We start from the raw sequence: 12629 nt of genomic DNA, 5'->3' as shown, positions 1-12629 counted from the left end.
TTTCCAGCATCTCTTGGTTTTTCTGTGACCTGTTAACTCTCACCTCACAGCTGTCCATTCCTGTTTCACTCTTCATGTGTCTGTCTCTCTGTCGAACACACGCAGTGCATGCGCTTTCACACCCGAGTCTGTCCGGTAAGATCATTCATGTGGCCTGTCCAACCTGTCTTTACCTGTCTAACCTGAAAACACAGGGCATTAAAAACTGATCTCCAACGTTTTGAATGTTTAAACAATGTTTTTATGATCACATTTTTGCTTTTGTCATCAGTTTGCCTTGGCTGTACTGTAATTAGAGCATTTTGTGTTGTATTCTGCAGGCATGGGTCGTGAGGTGGAGAATCTCATTCAGGAAAATGTGCAGTTGCTTGAGACAAAGTGAGTAATATTGTAGCTTTTTACAGTCTATTTACTGTTGTATGTTGCTTTGTTGTTGACACCGCATTGTTTGTGTGCGCAGAAATGCATTGAACGTGGTGAAGAACGATCTGATCGCTCGTGTGGATGAGCTCTCCTGTGAGAAGGCGGTTCTTCAGGGGGAGCTGGATGCGGTTTTGCAGGCCAAAGCCAAACTAGAGGAGAAAAACAAGGAGCTGGAGGAGGAACTCAAAAAGTGAGTAATTTTTTCAACCAAATAATACAAAAACGCCAAAGGGGTGCATTCATATGCAGTTGTTCAGGATCTAGTTATCATGTGGTAGTAGCCGAATTTTAGAATAAATCAAACATGACATATTCAGGTTAGTAGCCACAGGTGGTTTAGGCCACCTAGGTAAAGGCCACCTTAATGTGCATCTTTTTCATGAGAAGCTATTGCTGCATGGACTGTGTAATTAAATGTGTAACTAGACTGTACAATTGCACTGAAAATGGGGGACTCATAAGAATATTTCATAACACAGAGTGAAAGCAGAGGCAGAGGAGGCCAAACAGAACAATAATAAAGAAAAAGATGAGGTAAGTATTAATATTTAAGTATCACAATAAATATAAGAGTCAGTGAAATTAAAACTGTATAAAGTTATTAATTTTATATACAGCAAGGATGGATTAAATTGATCAGAAATGAAAGTGCTTTAATTTATAATGTTGCAAAAGATTTCTGTTTCAAATAAATGCTGTTCTTTCAAGTTTTCTATTCATCAAAGAATCCTGAAAAAATATATATCAGGTTTCCACATTTATAATAATCAGCACAACTGTTTTTAACATTGATAATAATAATAATAAATATGATCCACATCAGCATATCAGAATGATTTCTGAAGGATCATGTGACACTGAAGAGTCTGGAGTAATGATGCTGGAAATTCAGATTTGATCACAGGAATAAATTACATTTTACAATATATTCAAATAGAAAACAGTTATTTTAAATTTGTAATAATAGTTCACAGTAGGTTGCAAAAAGGTGGAAAATTTCCAGTAAATTTTGGAAACATTCCAAGGGTTTTTGGAATATTCCAGGGGTTTTTGGAATATTCCAGGGATTTCTGGAAAGTTTCCGGAAATTTACCGGAAATTTTCCACCCCTTTGCAACCTTAGTTCACAGTATTATTGATTTTACTGTAGAGACTTATTTCAAAAACATTAGAAAAATCTAACTGACCCTGAACTTTTAAACAGTACTGCTTTGTGTGAAGCCGTTTGCCACAGAAAATGTTGCCCTTACTCTCCAATACATATTCAAAATGCACTCTTAGGTGAACTGTTCATTTCCTTAGTTCACCATATTACATGATTTCTTTTAAAACAACATGCAACGATTAATACATGTTAAAATAATAATTGTTAGGCCCAAATGGTGTATGTAACTTCGTCTCCCCTTCCGTTGGGTTTCTGCAGAGCGATGTGCCCACAGCTCAGAGGAGGAGGTTCACACGGGTGGAGATGGCTCGAGTCCTGATGGAGCGAAACCAGTACAAGGAGAGACTGATGGAGCTGCAGGAGGCCGTCAGGTGGACGGAAATGATCCGGTAAACAAAGGATATCTCTAATTTGCTCTACAGTCCAAAATAGATGGTTATGAGCATGTTGTTATACATAATATTATGAATTTTACTTTAAAATGTATTTTATATCGATCTATAATTATAATGTAATTGTACAGCAGCCAAGCAAATCACATTTATAATGAAGATGTTACTGTTTATTTCTGCTGCCTTCAGTGTCTGACCAGACCATCTTTTTTATGCTCAGCTTGAGTTCTGTTCTCAAACTAATCGTCCAAGAAAGTAGGGCAGTTTTTCTGGCTCTTGAACAAAAACCCCACTCCGCCACATGGAGACGGGAACCGCGGGACCCAACCAGATTTCTTGCGACGCGGGATTAAATTCCCGAATAAAACGCGGTCGGTAACTCTGGTGTAATTTGAACGGGAGCGGGTGGTCTAACAATATCCCGTTCTCGACGTCCTTTCAGAACAACATATCTGTCCTTTATTCTTATTGACCACCGGTACAGCCTGCACTCAGGACTGTTATGCACGCGCTGCACGCATGAACCAGCGCTTTCTGAGTCACACATTTTATTTGCGAGGTCTGTGCGCAGCATGTGAATAACGATGCTCAGAGCAGGCTGTAGCCTACCGGTGGTAAATACGGTCCTCAGACAGAACAGGCAGGTTGTCGATGAGTGACAGAGTGGAACAGGGGCGGATCTAGAAAATAATTTTTAGAGTGGCAAAGGGGCATGGGGTCTATGAGGGGTGGCAACACCAAAGCAAGCCCCCATGCATAGTTTTTGGGGATTTATGGTCTGACATACACAGTTGTGTTCACAAATATTTTATAACCATTAAGTAATCATCTACTGTTTAAAATGAAAAATAAATAACATTTCAATATCCATCATGGCACCAAGTCAATGCACAATATAAAAACTTAAACAGGTTATAAATGTTTCTGAGCTTGTATCACTAAAGAAGACATGCGGTTCTATTAAAATAACATAGGCTACTTAGATGGTATAAATCACGTTTAGTGCAAGTTTAAGAGCAACAAAAACTTTTGAATTTCCTAACATTAGAAAGAAATACAATAATATCAAAGCATTGAAACTGGATCAGTTTTGAAAACAGTGTTTGATTTTCTGTAATGAACTGAGGTGGGAATATCTGTAATCACCCAGAACACACTATCAAACATATACTCTAGCACCGCCCCAGCAACTGCATAGCAAGAGCCTAGCAACCACCCAGAATATCCTAGCAACCAACTAGCAACACTTTAGCAAACATCTAACTGACCAAACCATTTACAGTCCATTTACATTCTGCAATTTTAAACAAGACTTTAAGACAAGCCAGCATAAATTTGTCTTTCAAACTTTTCAATCTAGTTATTACAGTTTTTCTTACAGGTTTTTTTAAACTGCTTACATTTTCAAAACTTTGCCTCTTTTTTTCAAAACTTTACACACAAATCCAAGAATTGCACACACAAAATGCCAAATGCCTCACATTTCTTGCAAAATGAAGCGCTGCATTAAAAAAATATCACAAACACATCTCAAATGCAAACATTTGAAAACACCTTTGCCATAATATTAATTCCTGTTAGATTTTTGTGTGTTACATAGAGAATTGTGTGTTGTGTTTTGCAAAAAGGGTTTTATGAAATTGAAAACTGAGTCAAAGGCCGAGAATTAGTGTATGGTTTTGCAGATTGTGGTGTGTGCTTCTGGTGTTTGTGTCAGGTTTCAGAAATTGTGTGACAAGGAAAGATTTTGTGTGCAAGCAGTTGAAAAAAAACTTGTAAATGCTTACACACAATTCAAATACACAGATGACTTTCCTGCCCAGTGAACACTGAGATCAATAACACTGTAACAATAAAACTCGACTAGAAAAGTTCAAATACCAAAGAATTGTATGAACTTGGCATGCACTACAATACAGTACAGTAAAAAATAAAATAAAAAAAAGTAAATTTTTGCATCCTCTGCACATTTGGCCAAATTTCATTACAGTTTACAGTACCATAGCAGTTTCTTGGTCTCCTGACACAAGACTATAGCTATATCTCTAGGCAGTCATTTCTCAGTTCTGCAAAAATGCAGTACACATAAAAAATGGTTACAAATAAAATTTGACAGTCTCACGCTTGAAGGTGTAGGCCTACAACATGTGCTACAGTTTACTGTACACATAGAATAGTGAAATTTCCATTATCTCTTCTTATTGATTTCATGTTATTGTTACGGCTTATATCCATGATGAAAGTGGAGCGAGCAGTCGGAGAATCGGATTGTCTCTCGATGAATATCAGACATATCCGGACGGGATTAGATTTCTCAGAGGACTTCTGAGTTAGCTGAAAAGCCATAATTATCTGATTCACGAACAAATGTAAAAACAATTCGTTAGTAAACTGGGCCGCGCTTTGTGGTTTTGACTCAAAAAGATCTGGCTCATAAGAATCATTTGTTAATGAAGCCGACTACACTGGCACGCTGCGTGCGAGTGCAACCATTGTGCACAGTTTATTAAAAGACGTGTTTTTGCCATTATTTTACGTTACTCTGTCAACGCTGCGGCTGGAAAGTAGCACATGAAACACTGCTTACATTTATATTTTATTCTGCGATAATTCTGGGGTGGCAGGTGGGGTGGCACAGCTTTTTCTTAGGGTGGCAGTTGCCACCCCGTGCCACCCCGGTAGATCCGCCCCTGGAGCGGAATAAGGATGGAGAAAAGTGGGACTGCACTGTCCTTGAAGGACGTTCAACTCTGTTTTGTTTATATTTTGCTTAGCCTATCATTTTTAATGACAGATCTGGTAGCCGATTTATTTATTTTTCTCTGCAACACTTTTCCTAGAAAGGAAAACTTGAAATCGCATCATATGACCCCTTTAAACGAATTTAGTATTTTGACAAGAGGAATAAAAATAGTTAGGCTATTTCTGTACAACCTACATTTTTATTTTTTTTCTCTGCGACACTTTTCCCTATTGTTGTATGTTAAACGAATTGTATCCTGACAAGACGAATAAAAATATGAAATACAATTTTTGTACAACATTTTTATTTTCTCTGTGACTTTTTTTACCCTATTGTTTTGGCAGCAGTTGCTGTCAATAACTTCAAGACTCTTGACAAGACGAATTATAAATACAATTTTGTGCAGACTACACTTTTATTTGTTAACCTTTCTCTCTTTCTTTCAGTAGCGGAAATTTAAATGTGAGGTTCTGGAAACGAGATCTAAATTTAGCGGGAACGGTCGGGTCGGGAAGAAAATTATTCCAAGCGGACAGCGGGCTAACAAAGTGAATATATAGCGGGAGCGGGTGGGTGCGGAATAGAACCTCGCGGGAGCGGGACTAAAAAAACAGTCCCGTGCAGACCTCTAGCTTACGGCTCTCCTACAGTGATGTGTCTTGTTTTTCCACAGAGCTTCACGGGAAAACTCTGAAGTTGCAGAGAAGAAGAGGTCAAGCATCAGGCAATTGTAAGACCCTTATCTCAAATTTTAGTCACACAGACCACAAATGTGAGCTTGGCCTCTTCACACCTGTCTTTCTGTATGTCCTGTTTCAGCTTCAGTCGCCTGTTCAGTTCCTCCAGTTCCTCAACGTCCAGCAACACAGCGAGAGGTTTACCCTCCAACGTCAAGTACAACCCACCCAGCATCATGAAAAAGAGCAACACCTTCTCCCAGTTCCCAAGAGAAAAGTCCAAAGCGTTCGACTTCCTCAAAGAAGAGTAACTCTTCTATTTAACCGTCAAACATATTTTCAAGTTTTTGAGTAAAATAAAATTCAGGATGCAATTTTTTTATATGTGCATCAAGAGGCAAACAAATACAGCAACAAAACTATAGTCAAACCAAAATGTCTTTAAAAGCAAACTCTGAAACTGATTAATATTAACATGAAATGCATATATTTGTATTAAGTATTATATGATTATCTGCATTTTATGATATGCATTTAGCATTGTTTTTTTCACATATTTTGGTGTCAGGACCCACCTGTTGAGAGCCATGTAAATCTAGGATATGAAGATATTCTTGTCTGGCGTCACACAGCACACCAAACTGTTAACGAACATGACACAATTCATCATGCTTTAATCCCCTCTTCACTTTTTCTGGACTTCTTCCATCAGGGTGGACTCGAGTGGCTCTCTGTCCCGCCGGGAGCAGAAGCGCGCTCAATACCAGCATGTGAAAGCCCATGTTCAGAAGGAGGACGGCAGGGTCACAGCACATGGCTGGAGTCTCCCTGGCAAATACAAGGCAAATTTTGATTTGATTTGATTTTGTAGGTCCAGAATTATAATGTATTTATTAGTACAGTATTCAAGTAAATCACAGTGCTGTTATGTGCATATGAATATATTAGGGCTGGGCAAGTTAATGCGTTATTGTCGCAGTTTTTTATTATTATGAAAGTCCGTTGCTCACTGGCTCTGAATACACATACAGACAAACCATGGGTCACAGGAGGGGTGGGATGTTGATCAGTACTGGCTTGGGATGGGTGTCATCACATGTCTCAAGATACCAATAAGAGCATTTGGGGAGGGCCAAGACTGCAAGCAGCGCAGCGCTCACATGAAGCGCTCACAACTTCATATGTGGGAAATAAGAAATTTCCGATAGCACGTGAAGGCAGCAGAGAAGCCCTCTCGCTGAGCACACTGGAGTGCATCGCTTTGTTAACTCTGTGGTTTATTATTTTGAGTCGTTTGGGACGCGGTAACACATGGCCCTCTCACAATATATTGCTTTACAGATCTATCACTTTTGCCGCTCAGAAATATTCACGCAATCGTGCTTGCACGTATCAGAAGTTCCGCGCTCCGACACTACATGCGTACTGCGCCCGAGCCCAACTGAACCGCGCTCTGGCCCACCTCTTCCAACCGAGCCAGGGATGGCTATATTTTATTATTTATATTTCAAATCACAGTGCTACTGTTTTGTGGTCAGTTTATATATATATTTCTGTCATCAATATTTATATATATATATATATTTCTGTCAGCTAATTGTCCAAGAAAGTAGGCCAGTTTTTCTGGCTCACAAAACAGGAACCACACACCTTTTATTTTATTGTTTTATTATTTCCACATTTTCTACTTACATTTTTGTAAAATATCTCTAAAGCCTATGATACACAGGGCAACCTTTTGAGCAATGTTGCTAGGTAATGTTGCCATCAACGGGCAACCAGGTGAGACACAGAGCCCACGACCGATCTGAAGTATCCAGATAGAAGTTTGTTGCCCATTCTTAATGGAAAAGTGCCTAAGCAACATCGCTCAAAAAATTGCCTGGCAACATTGCTCAAAAATATCTCATGCCCCATGTATTATCACGTGTAACACAATGTAACCGTTTGTTTATTTTTGTTTTTTTTCATAAAATTTTTTTTCCGTTAAATTTTATTTTATTTTATGAATTTCACATTTTCTGCTGATCTTTTTTTTTTTTTATCTATAATTGTACTGTAATTTTAACTATTGGAAAAACAGTGTAACATTTTTATTTCTTTTTGTTTTGTTATTTTACTTTTTAACTTTTTAACTTTTTTGTCATTTTACTTTTTACTTTTTAAATTTAACTGTTAAATTTTATTTTATTAATTCCATATTTTCAAATTTTTTGTAAAATATCTGTAATTGTACTGTTATCTTGCTCTTAAGAACTATTTGCAACAATGCAACATTATATTTTATTAATTCCACATTTTCTACTTTTGATAAAATAATTATCTATAATTGTACTGCTATCCTGTTCTTTATAGGTTGCTAATGGTGGCCACACGGAGAACAAAATAAACCTACCTGTTCCTGTGTGTCTCAGGCCACTGGAGCAGAAAGATGCTTCTATGAAGGTGAAGAAAGATGAATGAATTAAAATCATAATTGAAATCAGCATGTTTTGTTGCCATACTTCAGTAGTCTTGCTTACATTTATGAAGTCTCCGTCTATGTGAATTCAGCCTGTTGTCAGCCTCTGATATTTTTTCCTGATTTCCCCTGCGCAGCTCCTGTGTGCAGCTGGAGTGAACCTCTCAGGTGGGCGGTCATGTGAGGGAAGCTCGGGCGTTTCTGGTGAAGATTCTACAGTGGAGACAGATGCCTCCAGACAGAGGAAAGGCTCTCAGAGCAGCCTAGATCAGCTGGAGCAGGAACCTAAGGTAAAAGATTTCTCTTAACTGTTAAAGGGGCCATATTGTTTGACGTAAAAGAGCTTGATGTAGAAAGTAGACATATTTTAACAACACAATAGTCATAGTCATGGCTTCACAAGTGTGAGCTCATTAGCATATGACCACCCACATTTACATAGCCTGTTCAGTATTTAGAACTTACGTGAAATGCGAAGAAACTAGCCAATCATAATAAAGGTCATTTACATATAGAAGCCATATACATACAGAAAGGCACAGTGGCACAAACCTATAATTCAGAGAGAGGGGGCAAAATTGTCAAAAAACTAAATAAAGACTGGTTTTGATGTAAGAAATCTTGACTAACATTATTACAAAATAAAAAGCTACAAAAGTGGTCATTTAAACTAGGTATTTAGGCTTGGATTCCCATGAGAGAGTCATTGTGATGTATAAAAATGCATCAGACCCACATAAAGACACACATACCTCATAGGTAACATTTCCCGTGTTGGTTCTTCATGCAGTGATATTGTGTGTGTTGACAGGAGCAGGAACGGGAGCAGACGGTGCATGTGGAGATGTCCAGTCGCGTTTGGATCTGTACGAGCACTCACTCCTCCACAAAGGTGATGATCATGGATGTGACGCGGCCCGACGACCTGCTCGACAACTTCTACGTCTGTAACTCATGTGTGCTGTGTATCGCCAGCGTACCAGGTCAGCAGTATTCATCTCTCATAACAATAATCTCTCACTTCATCTCTGTCATGGCTTTCAATCATAGGCATAAATAGCTTATCATTATTAAACTGAACTAATACTAAATGGAGTAAATATAGATTATTGTTAACTTTAGAGTTGTATGATTTGGCCAAAAATTATATTGTGATTATTTTGTCATACATTCTGATTGTGATTTGAGCTGTGTTATGATTAACATTTCTTGAAGATATTGATGCTGCTAAGACGTCCAGGCAAAAAGAACAGAGAGACCACGCTTTGATTTCAATAGAAGTAGTTACTCTGTTTTTAATCTTTAAAAGAACCAACTCAAACCAAACTAGTGTCCAAACTTAATGGAGTAAAAAAGTCTTTGAATTGACTTTAGTGATCAATTTCCTTTTAGTTATGATAGTGTCTTAGTCCATATTACATTCACACTTGTTTTTAGAAAACCAATCAATGAAAACAATTTATTATCATTATTATTATTATTATTATTGTAACTCTAAAAGACTAATTAAGACTTTTTATGATATATTTGACTAATTAATAATTAAGCCATATATTACTATTGTAATAATAATTGTACTGAAAAAAAGAATTATATTAATTATATTAATAGTTTTATTTACTACAATAGTAAAATTATGATACTAATATTTGTTTTTTAGTGCTGTCAAACGATTAATTGCACACAAAATAAAAGTTTTTGTTTGCATAATATATGTGTGTGTACTGTGTATATTTATTATGTATATATAAATACACACATGCATGTATATATTTCAGAAAATTAAATATATTTAATTATAATATAAACTATATGAATATAAATATAGACATGTAAATACATGTAAATATTTTCAAAATATATACATGCATGTGTGTGTATTTACATAATGTGTGTATTTACACACACATATATTATGCAAGCAAAAACATTTATTTTGTATGCGATTAATCGTTTGACAGCACAATTTTTTTTTATTTCTTCACGTCCCAGCATTTTAACCATCTTGCTGGCAGAAAACTACAAAATAAACATAAAAAATAAAATAAAAGACAAGTTTCTGTGTTTATACTGTAAATACTGTAACCTTGTCTCAAGAAAAACATTGGAAATTATGTAAATGTGAAATTAAAGTAAACCTGGTGCACACTGTGTTCCCAGAAGATTAATTGTGCATCCGTACATTGTACTGGAACCCCCTTCAAAATTTCAAGAAAAATCACTAGATAATCAAAAACCTGTTGTTTAATGATCGATTTGGAACATGTTCAGTGTAGATCATTGTTAATGGCACTAGATAGCCTTTGAGCACCATTAGTCACATGACTGAGACACCAGAGATACATGGGAAACAAAATATATTTGTTTCACTTGAAATTGAAATGATCAAGCTGAATTGGTGAAGTAAGTGCATGTTTTGTTGCTTGCAATTCTGCAGGTATTTGAAAGGCAACAAAGTAAGTGAATGTTTGCAGTGGTAAGTATGATGTAGCGTCTGTAAATGTACACTTGCCTTTGTTGTCACACGTTGGGGTTGGGTGTCTTGGTGTCAGATGGAAATGGGAGTGGAGAAATTATTCACATCATTAATACAATTAACTTTTAGGAAACTAATGACAATAGCATTAAATATAAAGGATTTCAGTAATGTTGTTTATGTACTGTATTGTGATTTCCAGGAGTCTTGGAGACAGACTATCCTGCAGGGGAGGAGATTCCTCAGGACCTGGAGGCGGGACCAGACGCTTTATTGGCCAGTAGCAGCTCTCAGGGCAGTGAGGGTATGTTGAGTGACGTGTCAGCGGTGGGCTGCAGTGTTGAAGAGTCCAGCACAGGGTCTCAGTCGGGCAGCACAGGGACCACCGAACGGTCAGCAGAACAAAGTCCTGCCAGAGGAAGTGGTAAGAACTGACTTAAACCTCAGTGTACATTGAAATACGTTTTGACAACTTTTTATAGAAGCAATAGTTCGGTCTATTGTCTATCAGACTACTTGTTTGGATGAGCTGTTCGAAGTTTAACCATGTAAGTTCTGGTAGGTGAAATAATAGTCCGAATAATTGAATTTGAGTGAAATGGAACAGTTTACTGAACCTTTAGCCAAAATCGAAAAATCTGTTGAGAATCATATTTACAACATCAGGCATTTATGGCTCAAATAGTATAATATATTGAGAATATGGATCTCATACATCAGTAGGAAAAAACAAATTCAAATTTCATATACAGATGCCAAAACTGAGCAAAAATATGCAATTTGTGCAGTTGCTGATATTTATATGGCCAAAAAGTAAGATTAAATTCTGTAATGTTTTTCAGTGAGATTTTTTTATAACAGTATAACCGAGTACTTGCATGAAATGCATACAAATATCAGTTGTCACTATTTATCTTCCAATAATATATCTTAGTAAGATGATATTTAAATGCTTAGTTTTATAAACAAAGCCCTGTAGTTTTTATTGTGGGGCAAAACATGAAATGCAATGCAATACAATGATGATTGAGAGAATAATAAATGTTCCTCAAAAGCCTGATGTATCATATTCGATACATTTATCATAATTTTTCTAAAAAAATGATGTATGGATAATCAAGTAAACCTAAGTTGCTTCAGTCCATCAAGTGTTCATCTTAAAATATTATGAACAACAATATAAAAGTTATTAACGCTTATAAAAATCAGTAAAGATTTCACATCAAAAAGACACATGACCTGAAGACGCTTTTAGAATGATACTAAAAAGACTTTATTTGCTAATAAAATATAAACTATCAATCAGACGACAGTGTACAACAAATTGTTCACGTTTTGGCCATGTTGATAACTTAAAGGACCCAGAAATCTGCTTATCAAATATGGGGTTTATAGGGGTTAAAAGGAAACGTGACAGAAGTTTCTCTGTTGTAGATCTTTCCAGAGCTCCCAGTGAAGAAGGGGTCCCTGCAGCGGAGGAGGCTATGGAGGCCACTGAGGAAGACCAGGAGAGCCCGGGACAGGACACCAGCCAGCCAGGAATCTACACGGAGCACGTGTTTACAGACCCACTGGAAACAGAGTCTTCTGGGGCTTCAGCAGGCAACGATAACCAGAGGTGAGCCGGGCACAGTATCTTTATCATTGTTGATTTATATCCTGATTTGTATAAGAACTCATCCTTGATTGGGTTCCTTGTCAGGGAGTCCGATCAGGACAGGGACGATACGGCCTCAGCAGGTGAAAAGACGAATCTGGCAAAAGAAGAGATCCAGCGGATGAGCAGCGCACTGCCTACCATGTGGCTAGGGGCTCAGAACGGCTGGTGAGAGACGCACACAAATACACAAACACACACAAATTAAAGCCATTTGTTTTCTATGATGTGGAAATAGCAGATTAAATCAAAAGTAGAGCTGCACAATTAACAACCCTCTACATTGCGAGTAAATCACTCGCATATGCGACTAAATCTTACTCTGGGCGACTAAATAATGTCTAACATTAGCCATTGGCTAATAAATTCTTAGATTTTACATGCCAGTGTGTGTGTGTGAGAGAGGCGTTCAACACAGATTTTCACTCGATAAACATGCTGACTGAGCGCTTGAGAGTTTCGCTCTCCGTCAAGCGATCTGTACTATTTGGATGCGCTCAATGGATCATGTCATGTACTCAATGGATGCGCAGTATGTAGCACGCAGCGCACCTGTATCTGACATACCGTAAACTAGTGTGAAGGCGAACGACTCGCCGTCGCTTTACTGATAGCGCTGTGTTTCTCACACATGC

General features: G+C 37.4%; 1 protein-coding gene across 1 annotated transcript in view; it reads left to right on the top strand.

The window, feature by feature from the left end:
* The window catches only part of LOC107670658 (C-Jun-amino-terminal kinase-interacting protein 4-like), a 41338-nt gene that overhangs the window by 19283 nt on the left and 9426 nt on the right, over nucleotides 1-12629 (top strand). The window contains exons 11-24 of the mRNA XM_016463337.1: nucleotides 106-135; nucleotides 321-378; nucleotides 461-613; nucleotides 903-957; nucleotides 1847-1977; nucleotides 5397-5453; nucleotides 5543-5707; nucleotides 6113-6242; nucleotides 7756-7845; nucleotides 7999-8151; nucleotides 8673-8844; nucleotides 10540-10761; nucleotides 11772-11955; nucleotides 12040-12162. Of these exons, the coding sequence (XP_016318823.1) occupies nucleotides 106-135; nucleotides 321-378; nucleotides 461-613; nucleotides 903-957; nucleotides 1847-1977; nucleotides 5397-5453; nucleotides 5543-5707; nucleotides 6113-6242; nucleotides 7756-7845; nucleotides 7999-8151; nucleotides 8673-8844; nucleotides 10540-10761; nucleotides 11772-11955; nucleotides 12040-12162 (1723 nt within the window). The remainder of the gene's footprint in view (nucleotides 1-105; nucleotides 136-320; nucleotides 379-460; nucleotides 614-902; nucleotides 958-1846; nucleotides 1978-5396; nucleotides 5454-5542; nucleotides 5708-6112; nucleotides 6243-7755; nucleotides 7846-7998; nucleotides 8152-8672; nucleotides 8845-10539; nucleotides 10762-11771; nucleotides 11956-12039; nucleotides 12163-12629) is intronic.

The sequence above is a fragment of the Sinocyclocheilus anshuiensis genome, unplaced genomic scaffold, assembly GCF_001515605.1.
Source record: "Sinocyclocheilus anshuiensis isolate Anshui unplaced genomic scaffold, SAMN03320099.WGS_v1.1 scaffold1165, whole genome shotgun sequence".
Taxonomy (NCBI): Eukaryota; Metazoa; Chordata; class Actinopteri; order Cypriniformes; family Cyprinidae; genus Sinocyclocheilus; species Sinocyclocheilus anshuiensis.
This window is presented reverse-complemented; position numbering and strand designations above follow the sequence as displayed.